The following is a 26673-nucleotide window of genomic DNA, read 5'->3' on the forward strand; positions in this document are numbered from 1 at the left end:
CTAGTATACTATGGAGTTGAATATGCTGACTACATGGACGAAAATGGACAGACCGTCCTGGGTCAGTGGAGAAATGAGCTTATGAATGGCTGCGCAGGTTTTGGTAACTGTTGCAACTAATGCAGCTACAATCAAGGGTGGAAGATTAGAAAATGAATGCATAAACTGAACTTGATGTGGGTGTGTTCAAGGTGCCATAGAAATCGAACTATATACAGAGTTGTTGTGGTACAAGCGTAATTATTCTGACGACACTCATATCACGACTGACCTTCTAATTCCTCAGCTCATTCTTACACCTCTATGACACACTCACAGACATCCATGCATACATTATACAGAGCATCATATTGCTTGTAACAGTAACATTGGGGCTACGGGAGGCAATACGCATTCTAGGTACGCTGCTAATGTCACATCGTATTTCATGGATTATTTTATGGAAGATGATGTTGTATCGTGGCAACAAAACTTGGCTTGAAGTCGCGTATACGGTTTATATATATATATATATATATATACAGGGTGAGTTTTTTATCTTGAGACATCAAAATATCTCAAGAAATGCGCATTGTACAAAGAAATGTTCGAAACTAAAACTGTTTGATTTTAATGGGGAAAACTAACCCCGTAAAATTCAACCCTCCGCCCCAACTCCTGAGGGCGTGAGCGGTGATAACTTTGAAATCTTAAATGGAAACTACTATTTTTTATTGCAGATTAAAATTGTCGACGAGAAAATACACAAGTTTTATTCGAAAGTTTTTTTTCGATCGGATACAGATGGCGCTGTAATTATTAAAACTCAAATTTTTCATGAAGTAGTAGGTGTTAAACGGTTCCAAGAGTACGATTTGGAAACTATTGGGTTACTTGTTTTTGAGTGATCTTTCACATTAGGTTCTCAAAATGGTGACCTTCCACTTCGATGCATTTGTTGATCTACGCTTCGAATGTTTGTACACAACTGAGAAGTGTCTCTGGTATTATTTTCGCACAAGCATTTCTGATTCGCTGAATCATGTTCTCACGAGTCGTTGGCACTACTTGGCACTACTACTACACTAAGATCACTCAAAAACCTCGCTCCAGCCATCCCCCTGGTTCTTCCTCCCTGCCTGTTTTACGGCACCTTCCTCCGGACAGGGTCTCTTCTCCACCGCCCCGACCGAGGGTGAGATCTGCTTCCTCTTAGCCCCCGTCACCGTCTCACCCTCCGTCTCGCTCAGTTCCCATGCTTTGCCTTCTTGCTGGTCATTGACCGTCTGTGTGACCCTTTCCTTCGTCTCAGCGACCCGCAGTGTTCTGGCCTTGGATAGCTCCCCTTCCATTGCCCGTCATCCGCGCTTTATCTGCTTGACCACGATAGCCGCCTTCGCCGTGTCTTCCTTTAGGCTCACGTGGGTATTCTTGTGCTCCATCGTGAAATTCTTCATGCCATCAATTAGAGCGATCAGTGCCTTCAAGGCCTCCCTCCCGGACCTGGTATAGACCTCCTCGACTGGTACTTGAGGCTTAGTTTTCGTTACCCTCCCTAGATCCAGGGTCATCTGGATCCCCTTCAACGGGCCGCTCCTGGTCCTCTCCCCATCCTTTCTAGCCTTGTGGATCGCTCCCCTTGGCTTGGGTGCCCTCTCCTATGCTCCCGGCGTCGGTAGCTCCAGGTCGATGAGGACCGGTGGTGTCCCGTTTTCCGGCAGTGACGCCACTTCCTTCTCCGGGTCACTCGTCGGTGTTGACGGGTGTGATCGGCGGATGCTACGCCTCCTCGCGCAGGGATCCACCTCAAACTTCTCGAACGCCATGGCGTCATGTTTTGTTTTCTCGTTTTGTTGTTGAAAATGATCCATATTTGCATGTATTCGAATTTAACGACGGTTCGGCCATCATGGCAGCTGCACCTCGGTGCAGCATCTATCCCCGCCGAAAAAAGCCCTACCCCCTTTCGCATAGAAGCTGCTTTCAGTTTGTCAGGTGGTCTGCCCTATCCATGCGATCCCCCTTACCCCCCTTCCTCCTTCGAGTCTTCCATCTGGGGATTCCCCTGTCAATCCGAGCCAGGGTAGGCCGCCATTCGGGTAAGACCTTGCCGGATTTACCCCACCGGACTTCGGGTATGAGGAAACACTGACCAGGTAATCCTCCATGCATGCGCCCGAGACCCCAGATTCAACCCCCTTATTGGCTCCCGCCAGCTACGGAGAGCGGTTCTCCCACTTTGGGCATGTGGTTTTCTAGGACGCCACAGCGGCCCGGTAAAGGTACTGACATTTTCCGCGGCCCCGGTCGGTCGGCTTACTACTCCTACCTTGGTTAGTCTCCCGGGAATATGCCCCAGGGTCTCAGCCACATCCCATGCACTCATCACTCATTCGAACCACCATTCATACACCCAGCCCCAGGAGGCTGGGCCGGCTGTTCTTAGTGGGCGCTCGTCTAAAATCACTCCCACCCTGGGATTTTGGAGTCTCGTGGCGTCGGATCCTCAAGATTCATTGCGGCCATCAAGCCCCTACACCACGACAAGGTGACAGCCGACGTACTCCTACGCTGAACTGGCGCGAGCAATTCACATCCACTTGCAATCGTGTGTACAAAACTCTATATCAACTGAAGTCTGGTGGACAAGCTCTCACGGCTGATCTTCGTCGTCTACTCGTCACAGCCCTCATCTTTCCAATTTTCGACTTTGGCTCACTCCTGTGTTACGTGGGGGTGAGGGTGTACTGAGCGGTGGTAGTTGATGATTAATTGAATAATCTAGCTCCCACGTAACGACAATGAATAATATTTAAAACTAAGAGAAAGACTTACCTTTCGATAAGCCGGTAATTTGTAGGATCGTGTTGCTATAGACCTGTACAGGTCTGTGAGGTTTGTTTAAATGGTTGAGGCAATTACAATAATAAAAATATGAAGAGGGTCGTTCAAAATAAATGATTAATATAATTTGACTGGTAAAAGATGAAATATATTCTATTTCAATTTGGTTATTGAAATGTTTGGTAACAATCAATGGTGATGATGATATATGTATGAGCCGAAATTAACAGTTTATAAAGTCTTCAAGTTTATAAAAATCATGTGTTATACTATTCTAGAGGATATTATTATTTGATACCAAGAACATCTACTCTGAACGATGGTTATAACTAGCTGGTCGTGGTTATTGTATTGTATCTCTCTTTTTAGATTATCTTAAATCGATTATTTATATATAATTGTTAAATCTTATTCGTTAGTTCTTGGAAACAATAAGTACAATTTAATTGGGGGTAGTGAAGCTGGCCACCAATTCTAGACTTGGTTTTTGTGAATTTACTGAAGTAGTTTTTGATTATCAAGGTGAAACAAGAATTCGTCTAATTTCGAAGATTAACACTCGGATTGACTTAGCTTTTTGGTGAATCAGTCGATGAGATTGAGAGCCGTCGGATCGTGTCGGTCTGCGTCGGTAGAATGCTGGACCAGGGGGCCTCACCTCAAATTTGGAAGAGTTGATGAATCGAATGATGTTGAACGTTGGTCACTCAGTCTTTGTGAATTTAGAATGATATCTTGTTATCGAAGGTTTGAAAGTGTCTGTTTTCTGATTTTGATGATGAGTTAAAATTGATTGGAACGGTTATTTATTATAAATGAGAGTGTAATTATTATTATTTTTACTTAAGATTACCTGATTCGTTTGAATCAGGGCCGAACTCAATTTTAACTAAGGAAAATGGAATATCATAAAAATGTCTATTCGCGAAATGACGAGATTTAGTAAAGAACAGAAAAGATGGAAATGTAGAAGATAGTGAGTCCTTTGCAATTAACAGAATAACTGAATGCTCGAATTTGACGAATTAGCGCGAGACTTTAGGCCGGTCACAATTAAGATTTTCCGAACACTACTCTTGCTCGAGAGGGCTAATCCGGGTTTACGTCCACGCACTTCGCGACTTGACAGACGAAAGACGCGGCTTCTTGGGCCCGAGGGTCCAAGGAGCTGCAGTTGTAATTGGTTACAACGGTAATTAGCCAATGAGGAGCGAGGCGACCTCCTGGCGCCCAAATCCACATGGTCAGCGTCACTTCACGCTTTCCAACGGTGTTCCGACGATTCTCAATCTCGTCGGTGACACATTAAAAATACGAACAAAAGATATTCGCATGCAATGTTCACACATTCATTCATACATTCCAATGAGTAATCTATTTTAATTTGATGGTTCTGAAGGTAGTGGTTTATCCTAGTTATTGATTATAATTTTAATTTAAAAAGAGGGATATTTCCAGGCTGAGCGCTACTGATACTAGCTCAGCAGTTCCTCATCTCAGTTCTTGGTACCAGCTAAATAAACGAAAGTTGAACCTTATACTAGGGATCGTTGTTGGTCTCTACGTGACTTTTGCCAGGAGGGGTGGAACTCGCTGTTATTCGAATATGAGATTTGATGAAATGATATATGTGCATTGAAGTAATCAAAGAAATGAAATGAAATGGAATTTTAAAAAGGTACGCCAAGGCAGTACGTCGGGGCGTAACACCTGCTTCTCGACATCACTGGTGTCGAAGACACACGCCTTTATCGAGCTCTCAACGCCTGTGTACGATTTGTTCTCAACGTACGTAAATATGAGCACTTTACGCCGTTCTACGAGAGACTCAAGTGGCTCAAAGTCGCTCAACGGCGTAACTATTTTCTTCACATTTTCGTATATCGTGCGATCAACTCTCGTGTCCCAACCTTTTTCGCCACGAAATTGTGCATCGTTCGGCAGTTTCGACTCTCACCCGCGCGGATCCAACCGATCTGGTTGTACCGTCATCTCGGACCTCCGGACATCAAAAATCGGTGCTCGTATCCGCTACCCGGCTGTGGAACTCGCTTCCTCCCACAATACGGGGCCTACCTGCCATCGAGAACTTCAAAACCGCCTTACTCGAATTTATACGCACGGTCTAGTACCCCCTACCTCGAACTTTCTCGAACTTTCTCGAACCGATTATTATTGTTATTGTTATCATTATTATTGTCATTATTATAATTACTATTATTTTCATTATCATGTATGTTACTATTATCTTTATTGTTGCTCAAATTTTCTCATTATCTTCTCTACTTTCTATATCTCCTTTATTCTCTTTCCTATATTTACTCAATTTTCTCTGTAAATCAGCTTAGTTAGTTATTAAGACATCTGCTCGTGTATACTCTTGCTCGTTTATACCCAAGGGTCAACGCCCTAGTATAATAAATAAATGTTCTTTTTCTTCTTCTTCTTCTGCTTCTCCCACGAGCTCGCTGTGTTGCGTATAATGGAGTTAAATTTCATTTGATGTTACGAAAATAGTTATTCAACCATCTTAGCCCGTCTGTATCCGTCTACTGGTGATCCTCGTGGTAGAATTTTATCGAAGTGAGGTCAGTCGCATAACACCAGATCAAAGAAGCTGCGTGAGCATTGCAAGAAATGGTGAAAAAATATCGGTTCAGAAGTATCTGACGTCGAATAATCTGAGAGAATTGTATCGATTGTTTCATGATCGTTATCCGGATAAAAAATCGGGCATTGCAAGTGTCCCGTGTTGCCTGGGAGACATCTTTCGGGGTGCCACAAGTTAGAATTAATGACTCGGTATATGCGCCCACTTGGTACGCCGAATCGTGTTAGCCATGTGCCCTCCGTCACCTCCTCGTGGTGTCGGTCGGAAACTGCTGCGGAGCTCACCCTTGCTTCGATTTTGTGAAGATGCTTCCAAAAGCAGACCTACAACGGGGGCTTAGCGGTTGGCGGCTTACAAGGTAGCGGGTTGAACACCTGTATCTCTGTGCCAAGCGCCTACTGTGGACTTCCAAGTGGTGTAAGCCGGGCAACGTCAACAATAGGAGGCGGCCAAATTGCGGGGGCTTAAGTCCAACCTGCCTGGGGTTACCCAGGTACGGCAACGGCATTTTGAGCTGGTCACATTAAAAGAATTCACGTGCCCCCAGCCGGGAAACAGCATTGTCGCGATCTGTTTCAATGACCGGACCTCGATGCGAGACCAAGAACTAAAATGCATTCACTTCCTTGACCGCCTCATACTTGTGCAATCATTAGTGTGTGGATACAGGAGACGACCTTCCATCCGTAGTCGTGGAGCGTCAGCGAAGAAGCACGGGAACAGAAGAACCCAGAGGTGGAGCGCAAGCTGTGATGCAATGGGAACAAACTCGCCATTATACTAGGCCAATTAGTCGAGTGGATAAAGCTTTGCCGTTAGTCTGTGGAAAAGGCACACAGACGTACCTCTTCTCAAGGAAGGGGCGTCCGTTATTTCACATCAATCCACACAAGGAGGCAATGCGCTTCAAACACCAGAGTATGCCGTGAAACAGACAAGGGCCTGACAGAAACGAACCACCCCATTGTGACCCGAGAGGAGGTTAGCGCTGATCGGAGACGCAGCCAGAATAAGCTCTAATCTATTCTGTAACGGAACTTTATTACTTTAAAAAATGGATACAAGTGATGAAGCCTCTGATGTGGGTGAGCAGGGTCCCAGGTCATCTATGGCAGGCGTGCCTGCTGATGGACGTGGGACCAACGATAACGACCATGGATTCGACTTGGACTTCGATTTGGGTACGAAACTATTGGAGGTGCCGTTAGTAGGGGAGATCACGTTTTGCAGTACATGCCTGGGTAAAGAAAAGAGATTGGGGGGGCGTTCAGGGCATGCTGCCGGGTCACAACCAGGGAAGCCTGCCGTGAAATGACGAACTTGGACTACCTTCAGGGACTCATGCAGCGCGCTAAACAAATGGCAGATAACCTTGAAGCCATTTCTTACAATTCCAGACTTAGCGCACCAATTAAGCCATTAAGAATCCGAACTATGAAGAAGCGGTCGGTGCCGCTAGGTTTCATCGGGTCGCTCAGCAAATCGCTATTCGGCACAATGAATGAAGAAGATGCAACGTATATCAAGGCACAGATTGATCGATTGTTTAATGATCAATCCAATCTAACTCAAATAATCAGTAAAGAAATTCACGTGACCCACTCGAGATTCCAGGAACTACATAGAGAATATCTGATGGAACTAGATATGGTCGATAAGCTGCATGCACGAATCAATCAACTCTCCAACCAGACGAGCATGATGATGCGCCGTAATGTCTTAGCGAACTTCGCGTACCGGGTGGAAGCAAAGGTCAAGCAATATATTGAGACAAGCGAGAAGTATTTGCTCGCGATATCAATGGCTAGGGAAGGACGTTACGATCCTAGCATGTTAACAGCGACACAGCTAACCGCCATCACGAGGGAAATACAGACTCGGGTACCCGATTTTGAATTCCCCCTCGGGACCGAATAACTACGAGGAGAATCGTTATCCCGCGTTGTTAATACGGATATTATGTTCCACTCGGGCAGGATCCTTATCATGGTTCATATTCCCCTGCTCGAGTGAGCGGCTTATCACCTTTACCGCATGTACGCGTGGCCAGCCTCCCAACGCGGAACGGGACTGAACGGATCGGCACATATTCAACCGTCGACGCCGTACATAGTTGTGTCGGCGGACCGCCGCACATACTTCATGGCAGACTCCGTATATATTAACGAATGCACCAGGGTGGAGCACCGTTATATTTGCTCGATGGAGACCCCTCTGAAAGAGGTATCGACATCGCAGCAATGCGAAGTAATGATGCTAATAAACCCCTCAATCGACGCGTACAGGCTCTGCGATGTAAGGATTCAATCGACAGACGACTCGTTCTGGAAGCATCTACCCTCCCAGGGAGGATGGCTCTATTCGCTGCATGCACCGGAACATCTTCATATACTCTGTCCGGCAAGGATGGAAGTCGCAACCACATTGGAAGGTGCCGGGATACTCCACCTCAGCGCTGACTGTGTAGGACGCACCCGAAGTACCTCTCTCACCGGAATGCGCGTTTACGAAAGCCGCGAACAATACTTCTACGCACCGGAGATTTCACTGAACATCTCTCTAATAGCCCCAAGCTTCGGAGAACCGTTGAAGGGAAAATTATAAAACTCGGGACAAGGCAACATCTTGTCGGAATATACCAGGAAGGGCTCAGCATGGAGAATGTCACGTGCTGACGAATCCCTAGACGACGTGCAGCAACGACTCTCCGAAATCGGCAGCCACCGCCGTGACAAGGAGGAACAGCACGTCTTGTTTACGACCGGGTTTGCCCTGGATCTCCTTCTCGGGATAATATTGGTTACCTACATATGGCGAGCCAACCTCTACAAGATGGCGAAGTGGATTGGGTTGCCCTGTGGACACCCGAAGCGTACGACTCACGCAACTCATTACGAAGATATTGAGCTAGGCTAGACAAAACAGGCAACGCGTCGAGACAACGGCGGCGCCAGAAACCCGAGCGCTGCTCCAGGAATTGCTCCGCGTACAAGGTACGAGGTGGAAAGGGAAGGAACAATAGGTCAACCCAAAGAAAAAATAGGAGTCTTCCTGCCCCCTTCCCCGCCAAGAGGCTGAGGTGGCATATTGGGAGAATAACACCCTAGATGACATCGAGACTTCTCCCACCACAACATCAAGGAGAAGGAGAGCCAGAGGGCCTCAGAGGGATTAACTAACACCATTCGACTCCTGAAGCCAGACCCGAGCAGTCCCGAGAATTTTGAAAAAAATTCAGTACGTTTCGAAACCGACAAGAATATCCAACGCAAACTACCTCCGCACGTTCACCAGGGCGACAGCTAACAAGGCGTGCGCGGTCTGCCGCGAGAGCCAGACGAGTTGCGCGAACTGGATCAACTGCTACCTGAGATGGGCAGACCAGGCAGGTGGTTCCGACCTCAGCCCCTGCCCTCTCTGTGCAACTGAACGGTCAGGAAGTGAGCAGCTGAGCCACGCAATCTCGTGCCCATCAAGGTACGAGAAGGCGATACGAGCACCAGCACCAGAATCAGCACCAGAACCAGCACCAGCACCGGCTGAGGCGGCGCCTCGACCGCCTCGCCGAAGTTGACGAAGGTACCTCCGCCGGCGAAAATGACGTCAGCAACGATGACCCGCGCGGTGGAAAAGGTGAGGCGCGGCGTCTGCCCGACCTGCGGGAAGAAAGTAAGCGAACAGCACTGGGAGGAGTGCTACTTGGAGCGCTACCTCTCGCGCCGGAGGCCGGCAAACACCAATTGCACCCTCTGCGGCGAGAGTGTCGGCGACAGACCGGGTCTACACGCGGGCCACTGCGTGGAAGCCTTCGGTCGCCTCCTCGTCACGAAGGAAGCCCCCGTCGCTCGAGCAGCTCCCAGAGCCACCCACGAGGTCAGCTCAACAACACGGCAAAACGATACACCCGTGCAGGCGACGGCGTCCCGACGCCGTCCACCTGTCAGCACCAAGGAGAGGGGAGTCCAGACCAGGCGGGACAAGGAAAAGGGGGTCCAAACCGACCACCTAGTCATCTTGGAGGGAGAAGAGGCTCCCATATTAATGGACTATCGAAGGTTGAGCAAGATCATGATCCCCGCAGTGCGTTCACGAATCATGGGGCGCTGGCTTTCGCTCCAGAGGGAAATGGACCAGCTTCTTGGACCCGCGGAGGAGGACACACCAGAGGAAGGCAACTTGATCGGCTGGGAAGAACCGGCCGGCGAAACGCCGCCCGCAACACCAGACTCTCCGGCGAACCTCGCGGACGTCCTGCAAGGTGAACCAGAGGTCGTGGAAGACCTGATCCGGTGGGAGGAATCGCCGGGCGGAACACCACCCACGACCCTCCAAGCCGAGTTAGCCGAGACCGAAGAAGACGAGGACACTGAGGTTGTCTGAGGACACCCAAGGACGTCAAGGCAACCAGAAGAAGACCAGGCTCACGAGGGTGACGCAGCTGGCGAGGCGCAAGGACATCGAGCGACGAGCCAGCAGTGAAGTGACAAGTGAGTGAAATAACCAAAACCAGAATGTGTTGTATGTGTGCGTGGGTCATGAAAAAGCGCATGTGCGATGCACAAACGATGTAACTACCGATTGATTAAAATATGCGGTCAGCGGTGAGCCAACCCTCCAGTGTCTGCGTCACCGTCAGCCCGACGCACCGAGTCGATGGGGGCGTCGACACCTAAGGGGAGAGGGATGTCACGAGCGCCGCATATTTACACTGAATATATCATAAATCATGTCAATCATTAATATCGCTTTAGAGATGAGGAAGCATAGCTTTAAATTCATTAGTTAATCCATATAAAATATTTCTTACAAAACAGTTCGTGGAACAACCAAAGCGCAACAGCGTAGTTGACGGCCAGCAACGTCAGCGTCTTCGCGCCCGCCAGATCCCGGGTGTAATCAACACCGGGATGAGGCGATCGCGAGATCACGTGCTTCGAGGATGACCGTCGCGAGGCGAGCCTTTGTTTCAAAATTGTAAACTCAGCGAAAACCTCGCTCGCCGCCCGACGTTCCAAGGGGTGTCGGACGAGCGAGCGAAGTCAGTCCCGTTAGAGACAGAGTAAAATCAACATCTACGGAAACAGGCTCCTTCAAAGCTGTCGAGTATAAAGTTATCAGTCTTAGAGTCATCGACGAATAGAGAGTGAATTCCTCTTATTCTACACGCGATGTTCAAAGCGTCTCGAGTCGCGACGTCAGTCTTTCGAAGCTAGAATATAAGAGTAGACAGCTGTGCCACGAACTTAATCAAGTTGTGTAGTAATAAGAATAGTGATAATTGACAGGGAGTGAGAATTCGGAGTAGAAACCACCAAAAGAGTGAGTAGATGTATGAACGAGAACCACTGGGTTAAGAATATTTATGTAAGCTTTCTCGTCTTAGATATTCACCCGCTGCTTTCGCTTGCTATTTTCAGTTTCATTGATTCATTAAAACTTGATCCCATAGTAAACATTCTATTACATTAATATCATTGGATCCTCCAAACCTATTCCCGGGATAGCCCTGTAGAGGACGATTACCTCCCGACCCACCAAAAAAATAAGAATAAACCTCTACGAATACCTAGAGGGTTAAGTCGTCGCGTGCGAGACCGATCCGCACGTGACAGACTAAACTAAAAAAAATGTTATCCTTATTTCCGCCCGTGAATAAATTGTACGTTAGCAAATAAGATATGTATTAGCTTTCTAATTATTGTGTATAGGGTATAGAAGCAAATGATATTGTGGTTAAAAAAAAAATGATTGCTGATTATATTTTTATAATATAAATTATATGCTGAATCATAAATAACGGATGCATGTATGGTATGTAGAAATAATCCTCATTGAATCCTTGGTGTCACATATCAGATTCATTTTCCAACGTTCGACAGCTATACCTCCATTCTGATAACTACGATGTTAGCCAATACCTCGATGACGGAGCCTGCACAGTTAATCATACAACTCGATGATGCTGACGTTGGTAGAAGTCGAGCCTTCTTCGCGATAATCAACCTTGCAGAATGAAAAATTTGCCGATCAACGCGGGCCTCTCGACGTTATGATCCAGCTTGTCTAACGATTCCATAAACTATTTATCAGCCTAAATTCTGAGAATCAGTTCTTCTTCAAATTCAGTGCTGATCCTTCCAAGTTTTACTGATCGATGTAGGGCCTCACAACGTTATACCTCAACTTGGCAGACGAACCCGAAAATTCGTAGATGCTAGCCTCTCAACGTCTCATTCCTCGCTAGGAATGGAAGAACCTTCTCAATGTTGACTTATGGTGGAAGAACCTTCTATAAACTGACCCGTGCAAAATTTACATGTATGCAGCTTAATGTCTTTACGCGGTAATGTCTCGATCATGCTCGACACGCGTTGACACTGTGGTAACGTTATAGCCGGTATGTAGGTTCCACGTCTGCGCTCGGTAATGTCTCGATCTTGTGATAAAATAGACGGTCGTAAACTATAGTGTTATACTACGGAGTTTCTTACAATGTCGATAAAAGCTACGGTAACGTAGAGCGAATCAGTGATGATACCTGAAGTTTCTTTGATGTTGTTCAAAGTGATACAACGCGTTAAAATAGTTGAGGACATATATTATATAATCCCTGTGACGTTTTTTGAAATATGTTTACTTGTTGCTTTAGTGCATAAGATGAGCAGAGTAAATAATTTTCGACTTGTAGATGCTGCCTTTCACCGGATACTCAGTGGTGATTCGCTGCCGTAAATCTTGATATTTATTCTAACCAGTATCATTTATATAATATATCAAACTCTTTATTTAAAACTGTTGTATTGCAATGTATAAATTCAGCTATCAAGATGAGAATACAAAATTATAATACGTAATGGGAACTCTGGCACTCAGATATGTTATCTGGTAGAGATATTGAATATATGGGCGAATATGTCGAATTGCATCAGCAGACTTGGACTATGTAATTATTTATGTGCAAATTTTCAAATTTGTTGCAATGAAAATTTTATATTATATTTCAAAATTACAAAAACAGAGTGCGTTTCTATAAAAATAGTAATAAAAAACAGCGTGACCCATAAGCTATAGTGCATATTTTCACTGCTAGGTGCAATTTCTTAAGCCACGCCTCTGGCAGAGATCCCAATACTTCAAAAACTATTCTTAAAGATATATTGGCCGTACTATTTGGATTAAGAGTTTGAAATAGAGGAAAAAGTCATATGAAAAATCTCCAGCGATGTTCTTTGCGTCAATGATAGTTAACACGAATATTACAACATCTCTATTATGACAAATACCAGATGTTAAATATAAACAATTTAAAAATAAGTTTTATGCGTAGGAATTTCGATTATATGTCAAAATATCACATGATAAATTCAACACGTCAATTGAGTACTCACACATTTAATATAATTTACCTCAACACATACACCAATCAACACATGTTAAATCAACACAGACACCGTTTCTACAAGTGGCATTCCTACGAGTTCATTTTTGATACATTTATTTGTTAATCTTGTGGAAGTTGATTTAATTCGATCTAATTTAATTTAATTTAAATACTTTGGCCGCCACTTATATAAACGAACTTATAGGAACGCCACTTGTAAAATAATGTGCGTCGAAATTAACAACGTTGACATTGTGTCTTGATTTTGTGAATTTTATTATTTACTTGTGATATTTAGACGTGATACCAGAATTTCTATCTGACAAAACTGTGGTATTTCAAATCTGATTTGAATATTTTCGGACTTATTGTTTTTACATTATACATTCCCTTAGAGAAAGTGCAAATTTCGAATATTTTAGGTGAATTGAAAAATTAACTACAGAGCCAGGAAGCGAACCTGGTATCCAAAAATGCTTTACCGGAGACTTACTCCGCTAGACCACCTAGCCGTCCTGACTACGATGTCATTAATTTCTCTCATCACCGGTATTCGAAGTTTGTTTTGGTTTTCGTGTGCCGTGAATTTGTATATATTTAAATTCGTCGCAAGAGGCACATCAGAGACGTTTGTATGCGGCTTGTTTACGTGTGCACATTAGAGACTTGTGTCTGTGGCTTGTTAACGTGAGTAACTCAGTACGCTACATTATTTTAGCCAATTAAACGGGCCCAGCCATTCATGAAAGCGATATGTAAGAATCATATCTATTATTTCAGCGAGAAAAAATGCTTCGAGAAAGTGCAAAGTTCGAATATTTTAGGTGAATTTAAAATGTAGTGTACTGAGTTACTCACATTAACAAGCCACATACAAACGTCTCTAGTGTGCCTCCTGCGACGAATTCAAATATATATAAATTATACATTTCCGGCAATCATCTGAAATTTTTCCGAAACAGTGGTTTGTACTCTTTAAACCGTAATGTAGAAACTGATTTTTGACCTTACTATAATAAACAGAGTTGTTTTCTTGGAAACAAAGCTCGAATAATTCGCAAAAACTTGATAACGTTTTCAGATTGAGACTCATATAATTATGTTATGTTATAATTTTCTTCTAGGTTCTAATTTTGTTAAGTTATCTTATATTGGCCAGAATATAAATATTAAAAGTCATTCGTCCTGAGCAGGGCCCTCACTCGGGTCGGAACATTCGCAAATTGTTGTATATCATTCGACCCTCATTTCCAAGGAGACAACCTCTTACCTCTAAACCGTAATGTTTCTGATCTCGTTACAATGTTCTTGGATTTGTTTTGCTTACTATAGAGAGTTCCAGAGATTACCAGGAAGAAGTATCAAGCATAATTGTCTCCAAAGTGGATACCAATCGATTTCTGTTATAAAGATAGAATAGTTATCTGTCAATAATTAAATTCATGTATTATATAAATACGATAGTACAGAATTTATCTAATGTGGTTAGACAGTTTTTGGGGATTCATTCAGCGAGTAAAATGAGAAAATACCACAGTTGTATCGTATGAAATGTTCTGATAATGAAATATGATCTCAAACTAGCATTTTTTTCCCTCTTCTATCTAATTTTTAATCAAGACAGCACGGTGAATACTATCCTAAACTCTGTTACATGCTCAAGAAAGAAAACTTCTTGCGATCGTTACATTCATATTTTACATACACCTGGATGCAAGACAACGAATTTCTTTATCGCGTTCAATACTAGTGTTAATCTGTAGTAGCCTAATATAGTAAATTTGAATACATAAATAAAACATGATTTTTGGTATGTGAGACGACATGTCGATAATAGACACATTTTGGAACATGTATGATTGGATCTTTGTTAACAGTACCCAGCAGGCTGTGGTACATCACAGACTGAAGCAGGTTGAAAAACAACCTGCTTTTCTTCCCTACAGTTCTGCGAATTTTCCTCAACGCAAATAAATAGTTTCAAGCCACCACAAGATACGCAACGAGGTATGCGGTAAATCAATCACATCCATGGTTCCCAACCGTAAAATGTACGAGCCAAGATATTAGGATCCGTGGCTTGATCCAATAAGCATTCGATCTGAAATTTTTCCTATGTTATACATGGTTTCTTAGTTTCAGTTACACTAAATAATGTAATAATAATGAAATCACCTGTTCCTCGATGTTTAAATTTTCATCATCCTTCTTCGATCGTACTCTTACTTGTAAACCATTATTGGTGCCATTTATAATATCAATATATTTGTTAAAATATTCTGTATTCCCATATCGCTCTTTTATCTGTACGAGAGTAAGCTTAGATGGTTTTACTCCGTTTAATTTATCCATAACAATGCTTATCTTCTTCTTTGGGTACCATGTGACATCTAAAAGAACATTGCTCTTTCAGAGAACTCTTAAAAATACATAAAGTGATACACATGTACCACACTAAAGACGACGACGACGACGATGACGACGACGACGAACCGTCGAGCGACTACTAAAATAAATCTGATTATAACGTCAGATATTTAACATACAAACCTGAATCTGTACATTCTTTATCCCGTGTCTTCTGTCTTGCCAACCAATTTAGCGATGGTTCTTTTATGAAAATATCCATGCACGCGAGAAGTGGGTCTTTTCCATATTTTAATGCCCGTAAAACATTCATCATTGTTATTTTTAATAATCCATGTTCATTGAATGGTTGTAAAAGCCCAAGAATTTGTGGAGTCAATCTGAATGGCATAAGTTCTGGTACTGATGAATCTACTGCAGCATCAAAACTATATCCAAAATCGATGCCTAATGCTTTTCCTGACGCATAAGATATCAAAGTGTTGGATAGGTTTCTGTCGCCAATTCCCAGGATCCAATGAGCGATGCACATTGTTGCATAAGAAGTAATGAAGTTGTAACGTAGTGCGAAAAATACCTCAGATGACGAACTCAAGCTTTTGAATGCGTTCCGGAAGATGTCCCAGTCAATTCCGTTTTTGCAGTAGTTGAATTTTTCTGTAACTGCCTCTCTACTATACTTTCTACTGTGAGGATTACTCATCCATTCTCTGTAAGACCTCAGAATTTTCTGTCGTTGTGTCGTCTGATGCTTAGTTAATACCGCGTTAATAATCTCGTCTAATGAGCTTGTTTTTTTAACCCATTGAATTAGTCCAAGCAAACCGGTCAAGGGAAAGGGCAGGTAAGTGTTAATAGACAACTGACGTTGTCTACAAGCTGTGTCTGCTTGTAAGATTTTATTCATTAACATAAATAGTTGCTCTATTCTTTCATCTGTTCTTAAGTCTTCACCAAATTTAACGAGAAAATCAAAATTTTTGCCATTGTTACCCAGCATACTAATCTTGATCGGTTTTCGGAGTGACGTCAAAATCGTCACTTCGGGATTTATCTTTACAATTTGTGTATGATATTGAGGCGTAGGTCGTTTATCGTAAGCATACTGTCCTGGGATTTCGACGTTCTTTCCGTTAAATGCACACAATAATGGGCTGTAATATTTGAGCGGTACCTTAAGAGTATTTTTTATACGATTCTCAAGTATTTCATCTAAGTCTTTCATTATCCGTTCAATCTGTAACGACAGTTCCTGACCATTCTTTTGTGGAAGTTCTTTTATTTTGTTTTCAAATTTAGCTATGACCTTGTAGACATCTCCTCGCAGTAAAGTTCGTTGGGGGTCTTTTGTAGTTGGATAAACCGTAGATAATAAATTATTTATCGCCAGATTGACATCGGTTTTCATAATGTCGGCTTTCAATTCAATCACATGCTGCATTAAATATAGCTCTGGTTGCACGACATACTCCAGGGCTTCGAGAACTAATTCCAAGTCATTGTTTCCTGAGAGAATTTGATTCAACTTATCAATGATTGGATGATTCAGTGAACATCTGTTCATTTTTTTTGCCATTCGAAAAGTGTAAATAAAGGAATTGGGATATATTTCGGCAAGTCTCAATAATATAGGAGTAATAAGCGAACATACAGGTGTTCCAACATACGACAACACTTGCGCTTGCCACTTGAGAAACATCCATGTCTCCACTTTCGCACTTATACACGTGAATATTTGTCTTAGATTAGGCTTTTGCGAATATTCTAGACTCAGTAGACACGGAAAATATTGACTGGCTTCAAGCGAACCATAGCTCATTGCACTGAGAGTCGAGTGCACAAATTCTTCAGACAGTTCCAGCATACCTTCGGAATAAGTAGCAACAGAACGACAATACATAGAAACTATTAAATAACACTTTGCTTTATGTTTGGCATTAGCCAAGTCGTAACATTTTTTCATGTTAATCAAACAGTAATCACTTAACTGTGTGACAATATTCTCTTGATCGTACACAATAGGTAAGTATTGCAAGTTTCGTAGATTTGCCAGCAAAATTTGACCGATCGGTTCATGTTTCATTAATAACTTTTGCAGTTCAATCACCAGGCTGCTTAGGTGCAGTCTGATATCTGTTTGAACTTTTGCATCACAGCAATTATCAACATCGAGTTCAGATAATACTTGCCAGGAATCAATGAACGCTTTAACTTTTCTTTCTGTGGTTTTATAATCTGAATAGCGAAGATATTTATACATCGCCAGTGTACACTGCCATTCCTTGTGAAGGATCGAATTGTTATCTGTTTGAAATGGTTCGGATTGTTTTAAATACTTCTTCATAAAATGCCAATTGCACTGACCATATGCCGCATTTGCAACATTTAAGCAATGTTTGACGACTGCATTATTCAATTTTTCTACCGTTTGATTTGTTTCATTTGATTCTTCAGCCTCGAACTGTTGTTTTAATAACCCAAGAAAATGTAATCTGTAAGCAATATGTTTGTCCCACAGCAGTAGGTTATCCTGTTTAGATGGCATATTGTTATTCCAAACGGTAAGTATGCATTGTACATTTTGGGCGAGTTTTTTCTTGTCTTTGATGCCTTTCAGATATGTTTTTATGTCACTCAATCCTCGCAATTTAAGATAGTTCGTTATCTTTTGTTCGTAACACAGTGGATTTAAATGTTGCCATTGCTGTCTCAAAGTCTCCAAGGCATACATCAAGCAATTTTCTGAAAAATCTGGATTTTCATCGATATAAAATATTGCTGTTTCTTCGCCATAAGACTTTTTCAATTGAACTAATTTGTCCTTGGTATTCACCCAGTCAGTCAAAGATCTTGCAAAACCGTCGCTATAATCATTTTGTACCATTCTATGAATCTGTGCTTGCAATGCCCAAGAAGTCATCCAATTTTCGTTTAATCGCCCTTGCCAAAGGGCATCGAAATTTCCACCCAATTCTATTTCGATAAGGTGATTAATTTTATCCCAATCCGAAAGATACGCGAGACATGTGAATAATGATTCTTGGCAATAACTTTTAACCAGACCTTCATTTGTATGAAAAGCGTTTTCATAGACAATCCTTGCTGTGCTCCAGTTACCAGCAGCTTGGGCCAAAGATGCTTCCTGAAATCATGATTACTGTACCTTGAAACAAATACGGAAAGCACAATCTTTTTTTTTAAATAAACTAAAATTACATGGAGCACTTCAAATGAACCCAACCACACTCCACCAATTAACAATTACCATTTAATTCGAGATTTTCTGTGGCACGGAATGTAGAGTGAAAAGCAATTAGTATAAAACATCAGATCGTATCTAGACTTGATATAGAAACTGACTTCCCATGTCAAAACAAAGTTATGATTACGCTGTAAATGTTTATCTGATGGTGGGGTAAATCAATTCGATTCACCACGGGTATCGAATACCCGGAGTTGTTATACATAAATAGAGTACTGGTGTATCTCAAATTATCTCTAGATATCATCGCAAAAATTTAAAAATTCAACTGATTTAGAAAAATGTCTGGTTTTAAGAGAAATGGATAGCATTTTTTAGTCTATAAGTTGGTAATATAAAAGTTTCGTATTTTCAAATCATTTTGGCAGGAACTGAGGAGCGTTATATGTATTAGCGAGAAAAAATAGCACAATTATACTTATTGATAGATTAAATATGTAAAAAGTACTGCTGATTAAGTACGTTAGTTGTTGAGCTAGTTTACGCCAATCGCTTAAGCCGCAGGCTATGCCACAAGTTTGACCTAAACCATTTAGGTCGCATATAAGTCTCGCGCTTTTAGCACTTCTCAGAAGGTCTACTTCGTGTTTAGTCAGGGCTCTTTTTCGCATACTCTAAGGTAATATTTAGGAAGGTATTTGACAAGTGCCCCAGTTACTCAAAATGTAAAATAATACGCGGCTTTGCTCAGCTGAGCTCTCTGAAGTTAATATTTATCCCTTAAAATGACCCTGTAAATTGCTTCCCTTACCCTCTAAGCTGCTTTTTTTAGAAAGTCGCTTAGTTTTCAGAGAATGCCTATGTACTCGGTACGAAGTGCATTCATAAAATGTGCCTATATTAAAAAAAAACACATTTTCGTTTCCGCCGGATAGCTGATAATTTTTGAACTCACAGCTGACAGTTTGGCGGCTGAAACAAGGGTGAGAGTTGAGGCGACGGTTTGAAAGAGTTTCGGCCATCTCCTACAGATGGCGCGGGAATTGCGCCACGCAAAGCATCTTGGGCAACCGGGGCAGAATGGCTTGTCTATACCTTGCTAAATATTACTTTACATACCTGTACTGAGCCCCCTATCAGCATTCGTGTAAACAGAAGTGGGCCAAACTTTTGCACTAGATGGCAGTGTATAATGCTGTTGTGGAGACTAAATTCTAAATACGACTAGAATTAACTTTACCACAAGACACTCATAATAAACAAGATATCATTATTTGAATCGTTGTGTATAATTTAGATTATTTCGGAATTGCCTACAGCTCAATCAATGTTGTGATACAATCGAACGAAAGTATACTATTTGTCAATAAGTCTATTAATCGCAGAGAAAACACGAGAGTTATACTTTTATCGCAGTCTCGCTAGTGGGATTTGACTATACTGAGTATTTCAATCACTCTCGGATCGATAATAGAGCAAACCTGAAGTTAATATCCTGAGACAAAGCTCATGAGAAAGAATTTCTCAAAATACAGCTTGACCAGGATCCATTAAAGTTTTCGCAATGAACTAGTTTACACACGGTACAATCTGGTGGCCTGACCTATACCCTGACCTAAAATAGGTCTCCCACTATCGCTTACACCGAAAAGTAAACCAAAGCTGTACTTTGAACTAGACAAATAAAACAATAGAGCTAAGCTACCTTGTTCTAGCTATGTAGTTTTTTTCTGCTTCAATTCTGCCGAAGCGACTATACTATTAGTACAAAGCTTATGAGATTCTTGCGGAGGGAAAACCTCTGCTTCTGTTTGATATATCCAAACAGCACTTACAAGGAGATTATCAGATCTCCAGATCACGGATTCTGCAGAAACCTTTACAGATGTTTCTTTGCCCCAAAATATAAAACTTCTGATATGGAGTTTCATCTATTAGGCTGTTTGTCAGACCGATTAGAATTGATTACATTAGTAGTTTAATGAGCTGAACCTGTTATGTATTTTTGTCTGAAATATTCCGATGACAGATTCTCATAGATTCAAGTGTAAACGAATATATTATTTCAATTACCTGAACTTCGTACCGCAAGCGTCATATTTTGGGTCAAAGAATCACCCCTAACAGTTTTAGCAGAATCTGCGATCCAGAGCTCTGATACTTTCCTTGTTAGTTAAGCGGACGTTACACTTTCTCATTGTCAGTCGAAAAAAGTTAACGCCTTCCGAACATAACATGAGATAATGAGCACTATTTGCAATCAAAAAAAGAAAACGTGAAGTAATAAATTGTGAATAAATTTAGTCAAAGTGGTACAAATAAAAAATACTCAAGTATGAGATGAAAATATTTGTGGTTGAGTTCTCCTGAAATGCCCCACATATATGCAAGAAGTTTACTACTTTAGCATCGATTATACAATCCTAATCTTTTATGTTACAAAAATTTTTGAATCAGATGAATATGTGTTACATAATTATACGATAAACAATTTTATACAAGGTCGATGCGAAGTAGAAATTTCTCATTTAGCATTTGTTGATACAAAAGCATCATTTTATAGTCTAATAATCAATATACTAACTAATTTTTATTACCTGTAATTCTTTTCCGAATTTCTCACATCCGAATATACTCTGTACGATGTCATAATCATTCATACATTTGTATATACTTGCTAATTGTAGCCAGTTGTTCTCTGCGTCACAAATTTGAACCTCACATTTGGATCTTTTGGATAAAGGTTCTGTTTTTTCCGGCGAGTCACTAGAAATAATTTTTTCTTCCAACAAAATTGCTCCCAATGGTAATAAACCAGAAGACTTTGATACTCTTGCTATCAAATTCGGATTCATCCGAATTTCATCCAAATTCAACACTATTTCTAATACAGTTGCAATAAGAGGTTTAGAACTCTGGTTGTTCTTGAGAATACGTTCCAAACTTGGAGAAAGTTTTTGAAGAAATGCCTGTTTTTGATCAACTGACATTTCTTTCAACATTGAACAAAATAATGCCAGTGTTAAATCTCTGGCAACGATTTGATCATTCTTCGCTAATTCTTGCAATGGTTTTATCAAACTGGAATGTGTAATTTCAGTATCTGGGAAATCCCCGATCCTATATTTTCTGTAATAAGAATGAAATTGAATTTTTAGTAAACGGTAAACAACAGTTGATTTATTGCATAGGGTGGAGTAGGGAGAGATACCGCATGCAGTTTATTTTCATTGCGTGCAAATATACAATTCTCTAAACATAATTTTTATTTTCTATCGAGATATTGCGCTGGACGAGAATCAATATTGCCATTAAAGTTATGTCAAGCTAGATTTCGATATATTTTTATTTTCATCCATAGCGATATTGAACGATATTATACAGTAATCAGTAAAGAAGCGAATGCTCGCAGAGTTGAAGAGGTATATTTGATTTTGTCTCCCTGAAACTTCACGTAGGGAGTACATTTATATTGAAACCCCTGTCCATGTCACAGTTATCGTGATTGTCACAGTTGAATCAAGATCTTGTGGTCCTGCTTAAGATATAAGTTCCGTGTTTCGAAGCTTAATCAATGTTGATAATAAATAATCAACTGCGGCGTATTTCCCTACACTTTGATAAAGATGCTGCGCGAAAAGAGGGGATATATATCGCGGCATATTAGTATGGTTGAAAATATAAAAAAATGTACTATTTCGTGTTATTAAGAGTAGCTGGTTTGTAACGGTTGTGGATTTTCAGAATTCTCCAACTTGTAAATAACCCTTGCCAACGGATAATCTTTGTCCTTGGGGATGTAAGATTTCTTTTAATAAGTGAAAAAGAGCTCCTTTTATTGGGAAGTAAAAAACATGATTTTATTAAGCAAGAAACGAAGTCCCAAGATTTTATAGACTGATTCATGTGTTACATGGTAGGAGAATTATTGTCAAACGAAGAAAATCAGGAACTGAATTATACATGAACGGTGCAATAAATGGCTGTGCATTTAGCATCCTTTGCGGAAGATACAACAAGAATCGTGGAAACACGAAAGTCGGAAACATGTGTTTGAAATCACGAAGCATCTCTCCCTCGCCTCTGTCGCGTCTCTTCCATCGGGTGTGGGTAAGATATCGCTTTCGACTATTTTTTACCTCATATTTTATATTGAAATGAAAGTTTTTTAAATGGTCCTTAATAATAAGTTACAGTTGAGAAAATATTCACAAATTCAGTAGTATTTTTATATTTATTTTTGTGGCAGTTATAAACTTCTTACAATAAGTTCGGCATCTCTCCCTATTTTACCATTTATTTTTTATGCTGGAAAAAATTCCAAATGTTATTACTTCCTACGCAGATCTTGCTTACCTGTACATTTTGATGCTATTTTGCTGGCTATTTATTTCGTCCTTCAACATTTCGTTTTGGTGCAAATTTTTTGTAATTTGTACTCGTCTCAAATTGTGGTTTGTAAACGTAGTGTTCTGTAAGAATCTTTGAGACTTTATATTTTTCGAAGGTGGTGGAATTTTTTCAATATCTGTTCTTGAGTCAGTCAATTCATCATTCGAAGTTCTACCAGAGAGATTAGAAAAAGATTCATCTCCACATACAGTTTGCTTAAACTGTAAGGATTGCGAAGCTCGCAAAAATAAACTTTGATTCAAAGATTGATTAAACCGAGTGAATATTGGGTTCGACTGTGAATAATACTGGCTGATACGGCTAACGAAGGATGACGTAAATAGTGGTACTACTAATCCGGTGTACGCTGAGCGTCGTGGTATCGTCACTTGATAGTCTTCGAATTTGCAACTGCTTAATGGTTCAAACATCTTTTTTTCAAATGCAGGATCTTTACTAACAAGATGCAACATTAACAATGGCACAATTGGTAAATACGTTGATTCCAGGTGGATATCATACATATTGAAAATTTGCAGTATCCTTTCGTTGCACTTGTCTGGTATATTTCCATCTTGCGACCAAAATTGTAAAAGTTTATTTTGTAAGGTCTCATTTGGGTCCAACAGTCCCATCAGTAAGATGCGTTTGCTTAAAGCTTTCAACTCCATTACTGCGTCGTTGTCTTCAATATTATCGTTGTACTTTTTATACATAGCTATGAAAACATTCATAACTATTTCTCTCTGCTCTGTAGAAGCATTTCTTGAATATGGAACTATTAACTGAGCCAATGGCAAGTAGTTTGATGGACTAAGAATATCCAGCAATTTTTCAACCATTCTCAGAGCAACTTTCTGACAGGTCTCGATTTTATTTTTTAGGATATCTTGAAACTTCATACATCCTAACTCTGTCATGATTTCTGTTTCAGTAAACTTTGGAAGAGCTGCCAAAAGGAGCTCAAGACATTTTGCCTTATTAGACACATCGACATTGAAAAAGTGAGATGTCAGTTGTTGAAAACAATAATCAACGATATTTGGATAGAATTTATGTATTGCATGAATACATTTGATATATTTGTTATGATTTTCATGTGATTTATTTATAATTGATCTTTGTACATTACTGATGATCTGACCTTTTTTCTCATTCTCATCGACGGATTCAAAATATTCTAGAATCAATCCGAAGGCGTTGCACACGTGTAAAACAATTTCTTCGTCCTGGTTTTCTAATAACTCATTCAAATATATCAAAACCTCAGGTCTCGATGCTAATGTTTCTTGTTTCTTGTTGCACAGAAAAATCAGGATCATGCGAATTGTAAATCTAGAGGATGCTTCTGAAGTATAAAGAATACTCTCAGGAACATCTAAACAAGATTGCCATGCTTCGATAATCATGTTGATTAATTCAATGTTGTATTTGTATATATGTCGTTGATGACTATCCGCATTTTTCATTACCAATTCCAATAAATTCTGAGCTAAGCGTTTTTCATCATTCCCGGATGGAATAGTTATACTCTGCCAGTCCAGCAGCATAATTAGGATGTCCTTGATCACATAGTTCATAATGCGATAAGTTTGGAAGTGTAGAATGAGAAATTTCAACAGTGGATTGATAAAGGACTTTCCGTATGGCTTAAACACCTTCTGTAAATTTAGAATAATTTTGACCATAAAAAACTTCACATTGTATACCATTGTAGAACTCAGGGACGAATGGAAGCATAGCATCCACTTTGGCATTGATATATTTTCACCGTCATTTGGTAAATTGAAAATCTTTTTTGATATCATGTGCGTAATGAGCCCACAAATGGGTGCCATACATTCATGGTTATTAAAATCGTCCAACTCAAACGTCAGAGACATCATTTCTTCAGTGCCTACACTTTCTGAAGTGGTATTAGATTTTAGATCAGAATGATACATATCATAACAGGATAAATCTTCATTCAATGTTGATGCAATTAGGTTATAACTCATAACAGTTGAATAACTGTGTATTTTATTTGAACTGGATTGCTTTTTAATGTTGATTAACTTCCTGTGTTCTTTCGGTATTTCTTTGAAATCTTGCGTAAACTGATATTTTCTATTTGTATCAATAATGTTCTCCCATATCAATTGACCTTTTGATTTATTCTCGGCAAATGGTAGAATGTAGAAGTGCTCTTCGCATTTCAAACTCACAATAGCTATTGAACAATTGTATGCTGCGCAATGCAGGAGGCGCATCAATTCTTTGTGATCAGGATTACTAGACTTCAATTTTCGAATACCTAGGACATTCATATTTAGTTGTTGAAATAACTCCTTACCCGTCTCTACTTTACCAATTGCATTTTGCACTATTTTACTATTGACACTAGTTAATTTCTGTAACGGAACTGTTGCAAACATAATTTCGAATAGATTGTAACACCCAATCTTGGAGACTATAAGATTTTTCATGTCGGACTCGTCATCAGGAAGGTGTTGTAATATCAGATTGTACATTTCTTTGATGGTTTGTTCGAAAAATTGTACGATTGCGTTAAGTTTACAGAAATAAATACACTTGAGAAGCAGTTTTTTCAGGATATCTAATCTCGATTGAAAGTTTCTTGTATTCATAAAATATTTGTGTAGAATTATCAGAGATTTTTGTGAATCTTCCACGGATATCTCACTGAAGTAAGCAGTTAAGTACTTGTATGAATAATCATCCCAGAGATATCCAACATTGCCAATTGTAACGTGTATCACACAATCAAAAAACGTGACGGATTTCAGTGATGGTAAATGGTACAGCAGCGTTTGAAATGATGTAATTATTGTAGAATGTTGCAAACTGTCTTTCACGAGATCGTTCATATTGCCCGGAAAATAATCATCTTTTATTTTATACAAGCAGCGTGTGAATTCGTGTTGATTATGAGCAGTTTCATCCGTAATGCAAGGCAAAAAGCTGGTCAAGATCTGGGTTTTATATTGCAAATCGAAATAGCCCATAAACTGTTTCATTATCCAGGAATATAATGCATTTGATTTCTTGCACATCTCAGATGGTTTTCTTGAAAATTGTACTAGCACCGAGTACAAGTTTATTATCTTCACGTTTTTTTCATCGTCACTTGTCAGATCGCGAAAGACAGGAAATCTGTTTACGAGTTCCTCTTCCAAATTTTCCAGAAATTCTCCACAACTTTTTTTATTGTTCTTAACATAAATCAGTAAGTCTTCCAGTATTGCAAGAACAACTTTGAACTTAGCTCGCAATGAATCGCTTAATAATGTATCTATGCTTTTGGTTGTGTGTTTCAAGAGATTCCGAAAAATCGTCGTTCGAAATAAACTCATGAAATATTCTCCGTGGAGTACAGTTGTCGAATTCTCATGAATTAATTCTGTTCTTGTGTCGACTATATCCACCAAGGCTATTACCATTCTCGGCTGAAAAGTAGTAAAATACAGATTCAGGTACTGATTTATAGAAAACTGATGACTATAGCTTAAGAGCATAGCCAGTTCTTAAGCGCATTGTTCACTTGTTCAACGATTATCATACGGTACGCAGGGCGGCGGGCGGGGGGGCAAAGTAGCAGCATAAACCATAAGTATTCAATGAGGCAGGCACTCATCATTTACGGTGGTGACATTGGGGGCCAACATACAACAGTTAAGAAGACGAAGTCTGAACAAATCCTTAATTATAATATTTGCTATTGTGTGACGGAATGATTTAAAAAAATGTTCATTATAACAAAAGATTATGGACTGTTTCTTTGTCAAAAGATCCAACTTTTTTTCATTGGGTTAACATCCTGTTTTACAGATTCCAAAAAAATATCCAGTCTTCAATAGAAAATCTAATCAATGATTTGTTCAAGATTCAAGTCAATCG

General features: G+C 40.4%; 1 protein-coding gene across 2 annotated transcripts in view; it reads right to left on the minus strand.

Moving 5' to 3' along the window:
• Window positions 1–12194: 12194 nt before the first annotated feature.
• LOC124179538 (DNA-dependent protein kinase catalytic subunit-like) overlaps window positions 12195–26673 on the minus strand; it is a 97756-nt gene continuing 83277 nt past the window's right edge. For both annotated transcript variants that reach the window (XM_046564050.1, XM_046564049.1), the window contains exons 13-17: window positions 22741–26222; window positions 20982–21513; window positions 15366–18324; window positions 14991–15205; window positions 12195–14916 (exon numbers count right to left, since the gene is read on the minus strand). In XM_046564050.1, coding sequence (XP_046420006.1) covers window positions 14839–14916; window positions 14991–15205; window positions 15366–18324; window positions 20982–21513; window positions 22741–26222 — 7266 coding nt within the window. In that variant the 3' untranslated portion in view covers window positions 12195–14838. The remainder of the gene's footprint in view (window positions 14917–14990; window positions 15206–15365; window positions 18325–20981; window positions 21514–22740; window positions 26223–26673) is intronic.

This window comes from Neodiprion fabricii, chromosome 4 (assembly GCF_021155785.1).
Source record: "Neodiprion fabricii isolate iyNeoFabr1 chromosome 4, iyNeoFabr1.1, whole genome shotgun sequence".
Taxonomy (NCBI): Eukaryota; Metazoa; Arthropoda; class Insecta; order Hymenoptera; family Diprionidae; genus Neodiprion; species Neodiprion fabricii.